Source organism: Cololabis saira, chromosome 2, assembly GCF_033807715.1.
Source record: "Cololabis saira isolate AMF1-May2022 chromosome 2, fColSai1.1, whole genome shotgun sequence".
Lineage (NCBI taxonomy): Eukaryota > Metazoa > Chordata > Actinopteri > Beloniformes > Belonidae > Cololabis > Cololabis saira.
The window spans coordinates 53,505,834-53,525,279 of record NC_084588.1 but is presented as its reverse complement, the minus strand read 5'-3'; the positions used below and the strand labels follow the sequence as shown (position 1 = coordinate 53,525,279).

General features: G+C 40.1%; 2 protein-coding genes across 2 annotated transcripts in view; one reads left to right on the top strand and one right to left on the bottom strand.

Annotated features, from left to right (window-relative positions):
- The first annotated feature begins 2,725 nt into the window (after positions 1-2,725).
- Positions 2,726-13,167, top strand: dohh (deoxyhypusine hydroxylase/monooxygenase). The gene is made up of 6 exons (XM_061711640.1): positions 2,726-2,787; positions 4,291-4,400; positions 5,934-6,101; positions 9,619-9,695; positions 11,248-11,503; positions 12,622-13,167. The coding sequence occupies exons 2-6, from the start codon at positions 4,295-4,297 to the stop codon at positions 12,930-12,932; spliced, it is 918 nt and encodes a 305-aa protein (XP_061567624.1). The 5' UTR covers positions 2,726-2,787; positions 4,291-4,294; the 3' UTR covers positions 12,933-13,167.
- A 3,540-nt stretch (positions 13,168-16,707) lies between these two features.
- dnai3 (dynein axonemal intermediate chain 3) overlaps positions 16,708-19,446 on the bottom strand; it is a 38,452-nt gene continuing 35,713 nt past the window's right edge. The window contains exon 23 of the mRNA XM_061735418.1: positions 16,708-17,156. Coding sequence (XP_061591402.1) covers positions 17,031-17,156 — 126 coding nt within the window. The 3' untranslated portion in view covers positions 16,708-17,030. The remainder of the gene's footprint in view (positions 17,157-19,446) is intronic.

Below are 19,446 nucleotides of genomic sequence, written 5' to 3'. Positions count from 1 at the left end.
CGTAGTTATATTATACATCTGGGCTGATGTGGACATGCGTAGCATAGGAGGATATTTCAGTTGCTAGTATGGTTGTCTGTCTGTACCTGTTATTATTATAGATCCATGGTCTGTACAGTCATGCTAGTTCAATGCTATTAAAGCACTTTAAACTTTAAATCAAAGCATTTAGTTTTTTCATATAAAATAAACACATTTTTATTTTTTCTGAAAGGTGGCAACCCTAGTCTTCAGACACACTTTCTACTGCGTTAAACTTTTACCATTAAAGTCCGAAGCCCCGGATGTTTACAATTTCTCGGTGAGACGCCTTCAAAATAAAAGCACTAAATATCGGTCTCCTTAATTAGTATCAACATGCACCTTTCTTCTGCCCACAGTCCTATTTGTTCAGGAAGGACATTGATCTAACAACATACCAAATATGCTTTACATATTTTTTTCAGTCAGTGTTTATGGTTTAATGACTGTTTCACATTCATTAGTTAAAACTAATAAAACACTGATTAACTACTCTTACAATAAAACATCTGCATTTATATTTAGGGGGGTCCCCAGAAGTCCTACAATACAATAATATCATATAATATGCATATGTCTTTACACAATATTTTTGTGATATTAAATAGATTGCAATATGCTGCAAATTATCTGCAAATTATTTATCAAAATGAAAAAAACAATAAGATAGGCTATGTCTGTTCATCTGTTTTCATTTTCATTGATACACAGTTGTCAAACAAACATATGCTTATGAAAACTCATGACAAACTGAACTGTTTGTGTTAAGTACAGTAAGAAAAAGTTAATTTCATGTTTAGTAAAATATCAATATTTGGCATCCATAACAGTATAACCATGCAAAATATTATGATACTAATACAAAATTACAAGTATTTCCTCTTATGTCATAGTTTATTGTCAGTATGTTGAGCTGTAAAATGTGTTTGTCTATTGTTCAGATCATTATACTATTGTTTTTCCATACTTAAGCCAACTAGCGAAAGTTCTGTTGGCATTCAGACTCATGTTTTGCATGTAATCTTTTTCAAACTTATTCCACTCTATTTCTCTACTTTTCATGTCCAGATTTATGATAGGCAGCAGCAAGCCCAGTACATCAATTCCTGTGGAGATGACCTTACCAGAGACCCCAAAACCCTGCCATAGATTATTTCACCCGTCCCAACCCAGACTCCCTTCAGCTGTTTTTAAACCATCACCCTCAACAAACTATAAGGGACCCCAAATGGCACCAAAAGTTTGGTGACCCAATAACAATTTGATGACCCAAATTGTTAAGTATAGTAGTGTTAATAAGGGCTTGTGTGTTTACGGGCGAGTTGGCACGGTATCTGCGCGCGAAATGTAGTGGGCCAGTCCGGACCAAAAAGTCCAGGGCTGAATTTTTGTCCCAGTCCAGGCCGGAAAATATATAGTATCTAAAATATAAATAGCCTTTTCTTTCATATTTCATCCAGAACGAAAAAAAAATTAAATACATTCAGGACTGAAAAGTGTATTTTATGATTTTCACAATTATATGCTGCAACAATGCACCTTTCAATAACCATGTCCCCCTCATACTTTCACTTTTTTATGTTAATAAGAGCCATTTGTCTATTACTGTTTGCAATTATTTATATCTGGGTTCAGTGAGCGAAACAACTGAAGACAAATTCTCTGTCCGGCGTGTTCATACTTGGTTTATTCTTCTTATAAAATAGGAAAACAGGCAATTGTGATTATTGTATACGAGAAAAAAAAACACTGGGATGATGTCAGACATATGCAGTGTCAAGAACTAGGATAATTAAACTGATTCAGATAATAAATAAACAGAGGTGTCAAGTAACGAAGTACAAATACTTGGTTACCTTACTTAAGTAGAAACTTTGGTTACCTATACTTCACTGGAGTAATTATTTTTCAGACGACTTTTTACTTTTACTCCTTACATTTTCACACAATTATCTGTACTTTTTACTCCTTACATTTTAAAAACAGCCTCGTTACTCTATTTCATTTCACCTTTAATAAAAACTATCCAGTTAAATTGCTCCATCCGGATAGAGTGAATTTGGTTGTGGTTGTTTCAGATGTTCTTGTCCAGTTTTGTTCTTACATCCGTTCCCTCAGATTCCTGCAACTAAACTTGGATGTACATTCCAATAAAGGTTAGGATAAATGATAACATGAACATGAAGTTTGACTTTTTGCACCATTACAATACTTATAGACAACTAGTCATCATATCTGCTGCTCTCTGAAACACATGTTAATGCTCAATAGTACACATATATGCTTCTTTAATATATTTATATTAACACATGTTAATGCTCAATAGTACACATATATGCTTCTTTATTATATTTACATTATACTAAGATGCATTCATTTTCAATGGCTTTTGTCCTTAATGGCTTTTTTCCCCCTTACATTACTTTTACTTTTATACTTTAAGTAGTTTTGAAACCAGTACTTTTATACTTTTACTTGAGTAAAAAACTTGAGTTGATACTTCAACTTGTACAGGAGTATTTTTAAACTCTAGTATCTATACTTCTACCTGAGTAATGAATGTGAATACTTTTGACACCTCTGTAAATAAATATAACAAATAATAATACGTTATGATTTCATAATGTAGTTGATTTCCCCGCGCCACCAGCAGGGGGCGACAAACACACACTGTGTCGTTGTTTCTACCACCGACCTGTAAATAGAAGTGGCTGGAGAAACCGTAGAAGAAGAAGCAGCAAAGGGACTAAAGAGGAGCTTTTTCTGGTTTGTTACTCTTAAACATCTGCTTTACGTCTCTTTTATATACGGTGTTTTGTATTTTTGTGAGGATATTTCTCCTGGATCGTGACAGTTTTAACCGTCGTTAGTGTGTGAGTCACGTGGTTTCACACGTGGCTGCTGCCGGTAACAAACATTATTAATGTTTACTAATGTTTAAACTCCCTGGACAGGCAGAAAAAAACCCGATAAAGGTCACATTCTGACAGATTTACACATTTGTTGGATTAAATAGTCTTGGCAAGGTGTTTGATAATAAGGTTCAGTGTAAAAGGTCTCAATGGAGGACGGTGACATAAGTGTGTGTGTGTGTGTGTGTGTGTGTGTGTGTGTGTGTGTGTGTGTGTGTGTGTGTGTGTGTGTGTGTGTGTGTGTGTGTGTGTGTGTGTGTGTGTGTGTTGTGATAAAGTCCTTTATTTTCTGTAATGCAATTAAAAAAAACAAAAATGTCATACATTCTGGATTCATTACAAATCAACTGAAATATTGCAAGCCTTTTATTATTTTAATATTGCTGATCATGGTTTACAGCTTAAGAAAACTCAAATATCCTATCTCAAAAAATTAGAATATTCTGGGAATCTTAAACTGTAAGCCATAATCAGCAATATTAAAATAATAAAAGGCTTGGAATATTTCAGTTGATTTGTAATGAATCCAGAATGTATGACATTTTTGTTTTTTTAATTGCATTACAGAAAATAAAGAACTTTATCACAATATTCTAATTTTCTGAGACAGTCCTGTGTGTGTGTGTGTGTGTGTGTGTGTGTGTGTGTGTGTGTGTGTGTATATATATATATATATATATATATATATATATATATATATATATATATATATAATGTGGTAGGGAAAAAAATTGATATTGCAATACATTGTTGCGCTTTCTGTTGCAATAAATAATCAATAAACTGACGACAAATAAGGACATTTTTATTACAACACATAATGGATTTACGTGGTTGTTCATGCACTTTAATTTGTCCAACGGTGTTTACATTTACAAGACTAGGAGAAAGTGAGGTTTATGCAAAATTAAGTTGCTTACTGACTTTTCAGTATCAGAAACAAAGCAGTGACTGTCCTGGTTTATATAAAACATGTTGTTAATGTTCATGCACTTTAATTAGTCCAGCTGTTCAGTGTTTACATTTACAAGCCTAGCAGCAGTGAGGAAATATACAAATGCACCTTCTTTGTAATTTGTATGAAGTTTTGGCATTGAATAAATGCAGAACTACAGACGATTTCCTTTTTATGGGTATTTTCTCTTTTTTCAGTCACACATATCGTTAATATCGTTGATGAAAGTTCTTACAATATATGGAATATCGTAGATATCGTGATATTATCGTTATCGTGGGCCACATATCGCCACAGTATTGAATCGTGAGTTATTGTACCGTCCCACCCCTAGTGTGTACTGTGTGTGTATGTATGTATGTATGTATAAATAATATAATGTGTACATGTGTGTGTGTGCAGGAGCATGGCAGATGTGGAGCAGCTGGCAGCGGTGGGCCGGGTTCTGGTGGACCCCGGAGTGGATCTGACCCGGCGCTTCAGAGCCCTGTTCACCCTCAGGAACCTCGGAGGTAAACCCGGATCAGACCCGGATCAGATCTGACCCGGACCAGACCCGGATCTGACACCAGAGGTTTATAAACATCACTAGCTCAGGAAGATCACAATGTTTAAAACCTTGTATTTACATAAACAAAGAACACGGTCATCATTATGGATGTCCCGATACTATTTTTTTCACACCGAGTACGAGTATTTTAATTTGTGTACTCGCCGATACCGAGTACCGATCCGATACTTCTACCACAAAAATAACTAGGCTAAAAATGCAATGAATTGGAAGACAGGTTTTATTTGCGACAGAAATTCAATTTTAAACAAAACTCAAATTATTATTATTCTGTGTCTGTTGTTGATTTTATCAGTAATTTTAGAATTACCAAAACTCAAGACGAATGTGAAAACATTCTAATTTTGATTCTTATTGAACATAAAACTCTACATTTACATTTGTATTATAACAATTCTGTGTCTTGTTTTATCCCCATAAATCCCCATCGGTCGGACATCCCTCCTCGTCTTTCAGCTCACGCCAGCGAGTGAACGCCGGTGTCGTTCCAAAAAGTGATTGCCTGCCGGTATCTGATTTCTCACCTGAAAATGGGTGTTTTTACCTGCCAAAAATGGATGAAGGCCAAATACAATTAATGAAAGGTTGTTTCTACCTAAATATTATTTGATTTCATTCTTGAGCTTCATAATCTGAAAATCTGACGTTTAAACGCTATCGTTCAACGGGCTGCTGTGCGCGCTCCCGCGGCCACAAATCAGATTCTGGCAGGCAATCACTTTTTGGCACAACACCGGGCCAATGTTTATTCTTGTCCGGGCATTTAGCTTGTTACTCTCCCGCTTTCTTTTTTTCGCCTCCTCCGATAAAACTTTTATTTTCTTGGTTTTTCCGCTGCTTCGGCCATGATACCAGCTTCTGCTGAGCTCTGCGCTCCACGCCCCGCCCAGCTTTGTATCGACTACGAATGGGGAAGGAGGGGGAAGTGACGTATGCCGTAAAGCAGTCAAAGCCGCAAAAATGTGTAGTGTTTTAGTGTGGCAGGGTTCCTACCATGCTCCTCAAAGTTACATAGTCCAGTGAAGGAGATACAGACCCCTCAGACCATGAAAGAGGTTCATTAAACCTGTTGGAAGTTGATGTTCCATCACAATGATGATGATGAAATATTACATTAAGGTGGAACAGTTACATAGTGCTGCTTTAACAAGTTATTCATTGAGAAGTCCCTGTCTAAAATTTACACTCAAAGCTACAGAAAAGTGTGTTTTGTGAAGGGAAAACATTTCCCTGAGAAAACTAAGAATCAAAGACTGTGGGTTGGATGATATTGGCTGAAAGACTGTGTCCACACAGATTCAGTCTCCGAATCTCCGCCGTTGAACTCAAACTGATGCTTGTGTTTTAGGAGACTGATGTATCATTGATAAATCAGAGGTGTTGGTTACATTTTGGTGATGTTTTTTCAGCGGCTGTGATGAAATCTTGAGTACGATCTGTGTTGAGCCGGTTGAAACTAACACGTGTGTCTCAGGTGCTGAAGCCATCGACTGGATCGGCCAGGCGTTCAGCGATGACTCTGCGCTGCTGAAGCACGAGCTGGCGTACTGCCTGGGACAGATGCAGGACCGGCGGGCCATCCCCACCCTGACCCGCGTCCTCAGAGACGAGAAGCAGGAGCCCATGGTCCGGCATGAAGCAGGTACAGGATAAACCATGAAGCAGGTACAGGATAAACCATGAAGCAGGTACAGGATAAACCATGAAGCAGGTACAGGATAAACCATGAAGCAGGTACAGGATAAACCATGAAGCAGGTACAGGATAAACCATGAAGCAGGTACAGGATAAACCATGAAGCAGGTACAGGATAAACCATGAAGCAGGTACAGGATAAACCATGAAGCAGGTACAGGATAAACCATGAAGCAGGTACAGGATAAACCATGAAGCAGGTACAGGATAAACCATGAAGCAGGTACAGGATAAACCATGAAGCAGGTGCAGGATAAACCATGAAGCAGGTACAGGATAAACCATGAAGCAGGTGCAGGATAAACCATGAAGCAGGTACAGGATAAACCATGAAGCAGGTACAGGATAAACCATGAAGCAGGTACAGGATAAACCACGAAGCAGGTACAGGATAAACCACGAAGCAGGTGCAGGATAAACCACGAAGCAGGTGCAGGATAAACCACGAAGCAGGTGCAGGATAAACCATGAAGCAGGTACAGGATAAACCATGAAGCAGGTACAGGATAAACCATGAAGCAGGTACAGGATAAACCATGAAGCAGGTGCAGGATAAACTATGAAGCAGGTACAGGATAAACCATGAAGCAGGTACAGGATAAACCATGAAGCAGGTACAGGATAAACCATGAAGCAGGTACAGGATAAACCATGAAGCAGGTACAGGATAAACCATGAAGCAGGTACAGGATAAACCATGAAGCAGGTGCAGGATAAACCATGAAGCAGGTACAGGATAAACCATGAAGCAGGTGCAGGATAAACCATGAAGCAGGTACAGGATAAACCATGAAGCAGGTACAGGATAAACCATGAAGCAGGTGCAGGATAAACCATGAAGCAGGTACAGGATAAACCATGAAGCAGGTACAGGATAAACCATGAAGCAGGTACAGGATAAACCATGAAGCAGGTACAGGATAAACCATGAAGCAGGTGCAGGATAAACCATGAAGCAGGTGCAGGATAAACCATGAAGCAGGTACAGGATAAACCATGAAGCAGGTGCAGGATAAACCATGAAGCAGGTACAGGATAAACCATGAAGCAGGTACAGGATAAACCATGAAGCAGGTACAGGATAAACCACGAAGCAGGTACAGGATAAACCATGAAGCAGGTACAGGATAAACCATGAAGCAGGTACAGGATAAACCATGAAGCAGGTACAGGATAAACCATGAAGCAGGTACAGGATAAACCATGAAGCAGGTACAGGATAAACCATGAAGCAGGTGCAGGATAAACCATGAAGCAGGTACAGGATAAACCATGAAGCAGGTGCAGGATAAACCATGAAGCAGGTACAGGATAAACCATGAAGCAGGTACAGGATAAACCATGAAGCAGGTGCAGGATAAACCATGAAGCAGGTACAGGATAAACCATGAAGCAGGTACAGGATAAACCATGAAGCAGGTACAGGATAAACCATGAAGCAGGTACAGGATAAACCATGAAGCAGGTGCAGGATAAACCATGAAGCAGGTGCAGGATAAACCATGAAGCAGGTACAGGATAAACCATGAAGCAGGTGCAGGATAAACCATGAAGCAGGTACAGGATAAACCATGAAGCAGGTACAGGATAAACCATGAAGCAGGTACAGGATAAACCACGAAGCAGGTACAGGATAAACCATGAAGCAGGTACAGGATAAACCATGAAGCAGGTACAGGATAAACCTGGAAATGAATGAAAACGTGTTTTTGATGATGAGATCACGTGGACGCATCAACATAATCCGTTTGAGTGAGCAGACTTGTGAATTAGGGATGGGCGGTATGGACTAAAAAATGTATCACTATAATTTCTGGCATTTATCCCAATAACGATAAAAATGACGATAGAAAAAATACCAATTCATACCACCTTTTTAACTATAAATCTATCACCACATTCAGTCTTTGGAGCCAAATCACTGCTCTAAAAGATACTAAATGCTACTAAACTACACTAATTAAATTGAATTAATAAAAACCAATTAAATGAGTTACACCTGTACTGCAAAACTGGAATGACTCAAATGAAACAAGTTTGAAATGTAAGAACAGATTCAACATTTATTCAAACTGTTTGGCTTAAACAGTGGGATAACAGTGCAAACAGCAAAAGTACCATTGCCCTTCAAGTTTTCTTAACTTATAAAATCACAAAGTAGAAAAAAATATAACCTGATAAATAAAGAAACAGGACAAATAAATAAAAGCCATCATTTGCACGCACTATTTTATTGCAGACTCTGCACATAATAGATGATGTTTGCTCCTCCTCTCTCTTTTTAAATCCAAACCAGTTCCAGATAACGGAGCTGGAGCCTCGTTTAACGACGAGCTCCTCGCTCTCAGATCCGCCTTCCGCCATGTTTGTTAAGGCTGATTTATGGTTCTGCGTTGATTTAACACAGAATCATAAATCAGTTTTACACAAAAACGTCATCAACGGGAATTTATCGTTTTTACCGCGAGATGACAAATTCTGGGGAATTTTTTTGACGGTTTATGGTGAACGGTAAAATATCACCCATTCCTATTGTGAATGCATGTGATTTAAAAATGGTAAATGACGTCTGTGTCGTCTGCACCACCAGGGCGTTTTTACGAGGTGAACAGCAGTTTGTATGATAGTTTTCTTTAGTTTGTTCAATTTTTTGTCTCACTTTCCAACCCTTCGAGGTTAGATCCCCCCCCCACTATAGCTGCTAGCTTATGGGGGACGGGATAGAATTCAGGATTATTTTGGTTAACATAGAAATCTCAATTATTCATTCATTCATTTATCCACCGACTTTAGAACGGCACTGCATTTGCCAAACTTGCATTACATTGCAGAGTGAATAAAATCTCACCCTAAATGCTTGTTGAGCTGCTCAAATAGTTCATAGTGAGAAACACCAGCATTTTATTATTTTATTTTATTGTTTATTGTTGGCTTTGTCTCGAACAACAACAAAACCCATCAAATTAAAAGCGTCAAAATATCAAAAAAAGCAAAACAATTTAACAGTCTCGTCCAAAAATAAAGCACAACAGCAAAACAATGTGTTGGAGAGGGAACAGGAGGAAGCAGAACGCTGATTTAGTCCTGGCCCTTCCTCACAATATCAGATCAGATATGCCATAAAAAAAATATAAAAAATAAAATAAGAAAAGACAAAATAACAACAAAAATAAATAAATACAACACAAAGATCAAGGCATAATTTAACTGGCCTCCTACAATATAATATCCTAAATTAAAAAATCCAATCTCCCAGTCACCTCCTAGATGATCCAGGACCAGCCATGAATGCAGTTACATTTGTATCGTACATGATCTTGATATTACTTGAATATATATAATGATATGTTATTCACACAGAATGAAGCAATCACTCAAGTTAATCGTTCCGTCAAATGTTAGTTGATTAAATACTTCGAATGCATAGTCGTTCATTAACATCCTGTTTCCTCCCGTCTGTGCAGGTGAAGCTCTGGGGGCGATCGGGGATCTTTCAGTTCTGGACCTGCTGAAGGAGTTCAGTCAGGATCCAGTCGTAGAGGTACGAGCAGAACCTGCTGCTTTACATCACAGCTGCTGTGTAAACCTGCAGGAAATACCAGCCGCATGTCATTTTATTACTTGTGTCTAGTTTATCTAAAAGGACACCCTCAGACATCAGTCACGTCTCAGACATTCAGAGAAAAAGCATCGTGTTTTAGAATAAACAACTGTCAAATGTTCCAAACATGAAAATAAAACATACTTCACACTCTGGATGCAACGTAGTTTACAGGATTCACTACACACTGGTCTGTTGGTGGTAGTTGGTGTAAGTCACCGTCAATCCGACTGATCTATGTGTGAAAGGCAGTCACATGAGATTTTAGATTAGATTCAGTGTTGGGTGTAACGCGGTACAAAGTAACGCGTTACTGTAACGAGATTACATTCGCCAGTAACGCAGTAATGTAACGCGTTAGTTGTAATTTGGTTAATCACATTATAGTTACTCTAAGACAAAAAACATTACGTTACTTTAGTTACTTTAAGCTTTTCAGCTACATGTAGAACGGGAGAACAGAAAAGAAAATAAAACTTGCCTTTCATGCGTCTTCACGCGTTGCGCAACACTTGTGTGACTTAACGTGATTTTACGTGATCTTACTGTTTCTGCCGATGCACCGGTGTTGCACATGAAAAATTACATGTAGCGACGTTCAACACTAACCTTTTCACTTATTTTCTCATTCGTTGTTCTTCTTATTCCTCGCTCTTCTTATTTCTTCCTTTTCACTTACGTCCTCTTCTTCTCCTCTCACGTAAAAAACACTGGTGCATCAGCAGAAATAGTCCCCGGTAATTCACTTCCGTTGTGGCTTTTTTATTTGCGTCGTGTTTTTTTTTATTTGCAGCGGCGTTTCTTTATATTTGCAGCGTTTCTTTTATTTGCAAAGCGTTTATTTTATTTGCAGCAGCGTTTCTTTTTATTTGCAGCGTTTCTTTTATTTGCAGCGTTTCTTTAATTTGCAAAGCGTTTATTTTATTTGCAGCGGCGTTTCTTTTTATTTGCAGCGTTTCTTTTATTTGCAAAGCGTTTATTTTATTTGCAGCGGCGTTTCTTTTTATTTGCAGCGTTTCTTTTATTTGCAGCGGCGTTTCTTTTTATTTTCAGCGTTTATTTTATTTGCAACGGCGTTTGTTTTTATTTTCAGCGTTTATTTTATTTGCAACGGCGTTTGTTTTTATTTTCAGCGTTTCTTTTATTTGCAACGGCGTTTGTTTTTATTTTCAGCGTTTATTTTATTTGCAGCGTTTCTTTTATTTGCAACAGCGTTTGTTTTTATTTTCAGCGTTTATTTTATTTGCAGCAGCGTTTATTTTTATTTTCAGCATTTATTTTATTTGCAAAGCAATTATTTTATATTTTTTGCAGCAGCGTTTGTTTTTATTTTCAGCGTTTATTTTATTTGCAACAGCGTTTCTTTTTATTTGCAGCGTTTCTTTAATTTTCCACAATGGCGGGTCTCGGCCCCCGTATGAATCAGATCCTCCATCGTTCACCAGACTCCTAAAGAACTCCAACGCCGACCTCGTCTCCAATCTCGTCTCAGGTTGCAGAAACGTGTGAGCTGGCCGTGCGGCGGCTGGAGTGGCTGCAGAGCGGCGGAGAGAAGCAGCTGGAGGACGGAAGTGCAGACCAGAACCCGTACTGCTCCGTGGACCCGGCTCCGCCGGCGCCGAGGAAGAGCGTCCCAGAACTGCGCTGCTCCCTCCTCGACGAGAGTCTGCCGCTGTTTGAGCGGTACCGGGCCATGTTTGCTCTGAGGAACCTGGGCAGCGCGGAGGCAGCGGTCGCCCTGGGAGACGGTAGGAAACAGCTCTGCAACATCCCATCAGATCTGTGTTAGGGCTGGGCGATATCGACCAAAAGTCATATCTGGATATTTTCTAGCTCAGGGGTCGGCAACCCAAAATGTTTTAGAGCCATATTGGACCAAAAACACAAAAAACAAATATGTCTGGAGCCGCAAAAAAGGAAAAGTCTTGTATAAGTCTTAGAATGAAGACAAATGGAGAAAGGCAAAATGTTGAGAAAAAAGTTGAAATGTCGAGAAAAAAGTTGAAATGTTGGGAAAAAAGTCGAAATGTTGAGAAAAAAATCAAAAAATGTTGTGAAAAAAATCAAAACATGTTGGGAAAAAGTCGAAATGTTGGGAAAAAAGTCCAAAAATGTTGGGAAAAAAGTCCAAAAATGTTCGGGAAAAAAGTCGAAATGTTGAGAAAAAAGTCGAAATGTCGAGATTAAAAAGGAAAGGAAAAAGGAAGAAAAAAAGAGAAATGTTGATGTAGAGATTAGCAAAGATCCTGGAGCCTCAGCCTCCGTTTCTATCTGTACTTTATGTTACTGATATCTGCCGTGCCCAATATTTGTTGTCCTTGTTGATTAAAGAGGTTGTGATTAAAGCTCTTTTCCACTGAGGTTGACAGTTGTGCAAATAACAAAACATTTGTGCAAATCTCAAATAAAACATTCAAGTAAATTTGTCACAAAATAAGCTATATCAAAATCATAAAAAAAAATTAAATCGATATAAACGATATTGTCTCGTACCATATCGCGTTTGAAAATGTATCGATATATATTAAAATCTCGATATATCGTCCAGCCCTAATCTGTTTCAATAAATGTTCACTTAAAATAAGTAGAAAAATCTGCCAGTGGGACAAGATTTATCTTCTCATTACAAGCAAAAAAATCTTGTTCCACTGGCAGGTTTTTCTACTTATTTTAAGTGAAAATCTACTTGAAACAGGTGAAAATTGTTGTTTTTTCCAGTGATGAGTCTTGTTTTAAGTGTAATGATGTTTGTTTTTACTAAAAACGAGACATTTTAACTAGAAATAAGACGAATCTTCTTAAGATGTTGAGTTTTTGCAGTGTTACTATGACTTGTGTTGATAATAATTGTGACGTCTGTGTCCAGGCCTGCAGTGCTCCAGTGCTCTTTTCCGCCACGAGATCGGCTACGTCCTGGGTCAGATGCAGCACCCGGCCGCCATCCCGGCGCTGCGTGCGGCTCTGCAGCGCTCCGAGGAGAACCCCATGGTCCGGCACGAAGCCGCGGAAGCTCTGGGCTCCATCGGCCAGAAGGAGTGTCTGGACGTGCTGCAGCAGTACCGGGGGGATGAGGAACGGATCGTCAAGGAGAGCTGTGACGTGGCTCTGGACATGCTGGAGTATGAAAACAGTGAGCAGTTCCAGTACGCAGACGGACTGGTGCGGTTGAAGGCCTGAACGCAGCAAACCAACAACGTTACAGGGAGCGAGAGGGGAAACCCCCAAATAATGAAAAAGAAAACATGTGAACATGCATGTTGGTATGGAGGATTTTTTTGTGCCAAAATTAAATAAATAAATACATAATTAATTAATTAAAATTAGAATTAAATATGTAATTAATTAAAATACAATTTCACGATTATACATTTCATGATTCACACACAAAATCATTAAGTGTCATTAATTAATTAAATGCTGAAATAATACATATTTTTTTACTTAAAATGAATTTTATTTTAATTAATTAATTACATATTTAATTCTAATTTTAATTAATTAATGACATTTAATTAATTAATGATATATTTCATTCCCATTTTAATTAATTAATGATGTATTTATTTAATTCCTCCATATGGAGGATTTTTTTTGCCAAAATTAAATAAATACATCATTAATTAATTAAAATTAGAATTCAATATGTCATTAATTAATTAAAATACAATTCATTTTAAGTAAAAAAAATATTTATTATTTCAGCATTTAATTAATTAATGACACATTTAATTAATGATTTCGTGTTGCGTGTGAATCATGAAATGTAAAACTGCATTAAATTAATTAATGACACATTTAATTAATGATTGAATTGAATTGACGAGTGAAACTGACAGTTTTACATTTCATGATTCAGCAACACGAAATCATTAATTAAATGTGTCATTAATTATTAAATGCTGAAATAATACTTTTTTTTTTACTTAAAATGAATTGTATTTTAATTAATTAATGACATATTTAATTCTAATTTTAATTAATTAATGATGTATTTAATTAATGAATGATATATTTCATTCCCATTTTAATTAATTAATGATGTATGTATTTATTTATTTAATTTTGGCACAAAAAATCCTCCATATGTTGGAACTAGTTGGGTTGATTTTTATTTTTCGTATTTATCATCATCCTGGTTACAGTCTTATTATTTCAATTTGTTTACGACTTGGTGTAATATCTAGCACATTTTTTCTTTTGTCCTGGTTTCACATCTGAGCTTCAGGGTGAAGAGCTGAGCATCGAAATGTCATAATGAAACACGTTTCTACGGTGGCCGAGACCCGCCATTGCTGAAAATAAAAGTAACGCTGCAAACAGAAACAAACGCCGCTGCAAATAAAAGAAACGCTGAAAATATAAAGAAACCCCGCTGCAAATAAAATAAAAAATTACGCAAATAAAAAAGCCACAACAGAAGTGAATTACCGGGGACTGTTTTTGCCGATGCACCAGTGTTTTTATGTGAGAGGACACCAGTGTTGTTTTTATCATTAATAATAATGCCAAGAATAATCTAAAGTGGGTAACAATAGTTATTTGTATGAATGTGAAGTTGAAGCGTGTGTGGTGGTCAGGGACTTCTCCTCTCACGTAAAAAAACACCGGTGCATCAGCAAAAATAGTCCCCGGTAATTCACTTCCGTTGTGGCTTTTTTATTTGCGTCGTTTTATTTGCAGCGGCGTTTCTTTTTATTTGCAGCGGGGTTTGTTTCTGTTTGCAGCGTTACTTTTATTTTGAGCAATGGCGGGTCTCGGCCACCGTACGTTTCCCCCTCAAGATGCACTTTGTTCCTGTTTCTCATAACTCATAACTCGATCAAGCTCTTCCCAGTTCGCTCTGCAGAAGCTTGTACATGTTCCACTCATGTTGACATGATTTCTACTTTCGAGTCGTCAGCAGAGACACAATATCCATAATGATAAAACCAAGACATGTTTTCTCAGAGTCTTGTGTTTTATTTGATAAAAATAAAGCTACATTACCTCAGTCACTAAAATATTTATGCCTTTTTAGTGTTTTGGGTTTGCACAAATCATCCCATTTTAGGACTTTAGTAATGTAACCACCCTAAGTGCTCCCAGCTCAGTTTGTCATTCAGACACATCTGAGACGTTAGGAACGATGTGAGCTCATCAGCTCAACAACACTCAATAAAAAGCTTGAAAACTGCAACCCCTGCCTGCTGCGTCATTTTTTGATCGGTCGTGATGATTGGAAAGGAAAGTACATCAGCTTTATAGAAATATATTAAACTGTTTAAAATGATGACAGGTAGGAGTGGGTGATATTTTACCGTTCACGATAAACCGTCAAAAAAATTCCCCACAGTAAGAATTTGTCATCTCACGGTAAAAACGATAAATTCCCGTTGATGACGTTTTTGTGTAAAACTGATGGAAGGAAGGAAGGAAGGAAGGGAGGGAGGGAGGGAGGGAAAAGAAAAGAGGAAGGAAGAGAAAAAAGAAGGAAGGAAATGAGCCAGAAAGAAGGATAAATTCCCGTTGATGAGGTTTTTGTGTAACAAACATGGCGGATCTGAGAGTGAGATAGATTTATAGTTAAAAAGGTGGAGTTGAATTGGTATTTTTTTTATCGTCATTTTTATCGTTATCAGGATAAATGCCAGAAATGATCGTGATACATTTTTTAGTCCATACCGCCCATCCCTACTGACAGGTTGTTAAGGCTTTATTGTTTGGACAGCCTTGAGGAGATGGAAGGTTTTACATATTAGATTAGTTCTGTTAAATCTGGCCTGTGATTAGAGATCTTGGATTTATCTATTCGACATTCTGACAAAATAACAAGCGAGGTTTTAGCCATACTGTCACGAGCTGTAAACCCAAATAAAATATTTCCCCAATTTTGTTCATATTGTAAGAAAATAGCCTTGATTTCCTTTTGCTATTTACCATGGATAATACAAAATATGGAATAGCGTTCCGTAAAGAAGTTGGACCCTTCAAATAATGTTTTATCCAGTTGATTTTAAAAGTATAATTTATTCTTATGATAGCCCTACAAATGTTTTTTTACATTTGTGTATGAGTATTTACATTTGTGTATGAGAAATTTGCCATACAGAATGAACAGGTTTATAATAAAAGTGATGTAATTTTCTTCATGGACAAAATAAAATATCACACTTGATTTTAGACACTATATATTGTTCAAATTGAGACCAGAAATTGAGAGATACATTTACATACTGTTACACACACTTCCCAAGTATAAAATTGAAACAAACTTTAGCAGTAACAACATTAATGTTACTCTTTCTCACGCTATTATTGATGAAACGGATAAATAAAGATAAATATCCTGTTTCAGACTAAACGGCGCCCTCTGGTGGACAAATAAAATCACTGCTGCCACGATAAAACCTTAACACAGTAAAAGTGACAAACTACGTGATGAAATATCAACCAAACTTGAACGGTAAGTAAGTGTATACACTACAAATCACAATATTCTTGACAATATAACATGTCATTACTTACAAAGACTTAACCGAGCTCCGTTTGAGAGAAACTTGTAACCGTTTTCATGCCGTTTGTTTGCTGCGCTGGTCCGTCCCAGAAATAGGTCCGACTAGGAACGTTACTAGTTCACCGCAGGGCGGAACGCAGGTGCTTTTAGATCTTAGAAACTTTTTCATTGTTATTAAAACTACTCGCTACAGCAAATTCCTGTGTTTTTGGTCGTGTGTCTGCACTGCAGGAACTACAAGCAACTGCAGTTCATATTCACTCCTGCAGGTCTTTCTTTGCTCTTATTTCTTACATTTGTTTAAGATTTGAAGACAATAAGAATTTCAGTTCAAATTCAAAAACACTTTATTAATCTCTGAAGGGAACAAGGGCCTCCACTCAAGTTTATGTCAAATAATAAAAAATACTAATAATAATAATAATAATAATAAATAATAAATAAATAATAAAAACATCAGTAACATCTGTAATGTGTCAAAACATCTGAATGTGCCGAATTTACAAAATCTTTAATACAAAAGCCTGTATTTTATATAAATGGGAATTTGCATTCATTTCTGTGTGTATGTGTGTGTATAGGTGTGTGTGCAGGAGTGTGTTCTACGTATGTGTATATGTGTGTTCTACGTGTGTGTGCAGGAGTGTGTATATGTGTGTTCTACGTGTGTGTATATGTGTGTTCTACATGTGTGTGTGTGTGTGTATGTGTGTGTTCTATGTGTGTGTGCAGGAGTGTGTTTCTATGTGTATGAGTGTTATATCAGTCGTCCTGCAGGACGTTCACGAAGGCGCTGACAGGCCCAGGGCCTTAAGGACGTTTTGCTCCAGCATCAGATCCTCGTGGAACTGCTTCAGTTCCAGCTGCTCTTGGTCCTGCTGAGCCTGGACTGGTGTGGCAGCTGTCTGCTGTCACACACGAGAACAAGAAACAATAAGTTCCAACAACAAATCTCTTTCAAGCATTCGTTACACCCAGTACTCGAATTGAGGGGGGATGAGGGGGGATGGCATCCTCACTCACTCACTCATCTTCTCCCGCTTATCCGTTACCGGGTCGCGGGGGCAGCAGCCTCAGCAGGGATGCCCAGACTTCCCTCACCCCAGACACCTCCTCCAGCTCTTCCGGGGGGAGTCCGAGGCGTTCCCAGGCCAGCCGAGAGACATAGTCTCTCCAGCGTGTCCTGGGTCTTCCCCGGGGTCTCCTCCCGGTGGGACATGCCTGGAACACCTCCCTAGGGAGGCGTCCAGGAGGATCCGGTACAGATGCCCAAGCCACCTCAGCTGACTCCTCTCAATGTGGAGGAGCAGCGGCTCGACTCCGAGCTCCTCCCGGGTGACCGAACTCCTCACCCTATCTCTAAGGGAGCGTCCAGCCACCCTGCGGAGGAAACTCATCTCGGCCGCTTGTATCCGCGATCTTGTCCTTTCGGTCACTACCCAAAGTTCATGACCATAGGTGAGGGTAGGGGCGTAGATTGACCGGTAAATCGAGAGCTTCGCCTTTCGACTCAGCTCCCTCTTTACCACGACGGTCCAGTACATCGACCGCATTACTGCGGACGCTGCACCGATCCGCCTGTCAATCTCACGCTCCATTGTTCCCTCACTCGTGAACAAGATCCCGAGATACTTGAACTCCTCCACCTGAGGCAGGACTTCTCCACCCACCCGGAGAAGGCATGCCACCCTTTTCCGGTCGAGAACCATGGCCTCGGTCTTGGAGGTGCTGATTCTCATCCCTGCCGCGTCGCACTCGGCCGCAAACCGCCCCAGCACATGCTGGAGGTCCCGGTCTGATGAAGCCAACAGGACAACATCATCTGCAAAAAGCAGAGATGAAATCCTGAGGTTCCCAAACCGGATCCCCTCCGGCCCCTGGCTGCGCCTAGAAATCCTGTCCATAAAAATTATGAACAGGACCGGTGACAAAGGGCAGCCCTGCCGGAGTCCAACATGCACCGGGAACAAGTCTGACTTACTGCCGGCAATGCGAACCAGACTCCTGCTTCGATCATACAGAGACCGGACAGCCCTTAGTAGAGGGCCCCGGACTCCATACTCACCGACCCCCACAGAATGGCACGAGGGACACGGTCAAATGCCTTCTCCAGATCCACAAAACACATGTAGACTGGTTGGGCAAATTCCCATGAACCCTCGAGCACCCTGCGGAGGGTGTAGAGCTGGTCCAGTGTTCCACGACCGGGACGAAAACCGCATTGTTCCTCCTGAATCCGAGGTTCGACTATCGGCCGTAATCTCCTCTCCAGTACCCTGGCGTAGACTTTCCCCGGGAGGCTGAGAAGTGTGATCCCCCTGTAGTTGGAACACACTCTCCGGTCCCCCTTTTTAAACAGAGGGACCACCACCCCGGTTTGCCACCCCAGCGGTACTGTCCCCTTCCTCCATGCAATGTCGCACAGGCGTGTCAGCCAAGACAGCCCTACGACATCCAGAGACTTGAGGTACTCAGGGCGAATCTCATCCACCCCCGGTGCCCGGCCACCGAGGAGCTTACGAACCACCTCGGTGACCTCGGCTTGGGTGATGGATGAGCACGCCTCCGAGCCCCAACCCTCTGCTTCCTCAGTGGAAGGCATGTCAGTCGGGTTAAGGAGATCCTCAAAGTATTCCTTCCACCGTCCGACAATGTCCCCAGTCGAGGTCAACAGCTCCCCACCAGCACCATAAATGGTGCCGGCAGAGTACTGCTTCCCCCTTCTGAGGCGCCGAACGGTCCTCCAGAATTTCCTCGAGGCCGACCGAAAGTCCTCCTCCATGGCCTCCCCGAACTCCTCCCAGACCCGAGTTTTTGCCTCCAAGACTGCCCGAGCCGCGGCCCGCTTGGCCTGCCGGTACCTATCTACTGCGTCAGGAGTCCCACCGGCCAACATAGCCCGGTAGGACTCCTTCTTCAGTCTGACGGCATCCTGTACTTCCGGTGTCCACCACCGGGTTCTAGGATTGCCGCCACGACAGGCACCGGAGACCTTGCGTCCGCAGCTTCGAGCCGCCGCGTTGACAATGGAGGCAGGGAACATGGTCCACTCGGACTCGATGTCCCCCGCCTCCCCCGGGATCCGAGAGAAGCTCTCCCGGAGGTGGGAGTTGAAGATGTCCCTGACAGAGGGCTCAGCCAGACGTTCCCAACAGACCCTCACAATCCGTTTGGGTCTGCCCGGTCTGTCCAACCTCC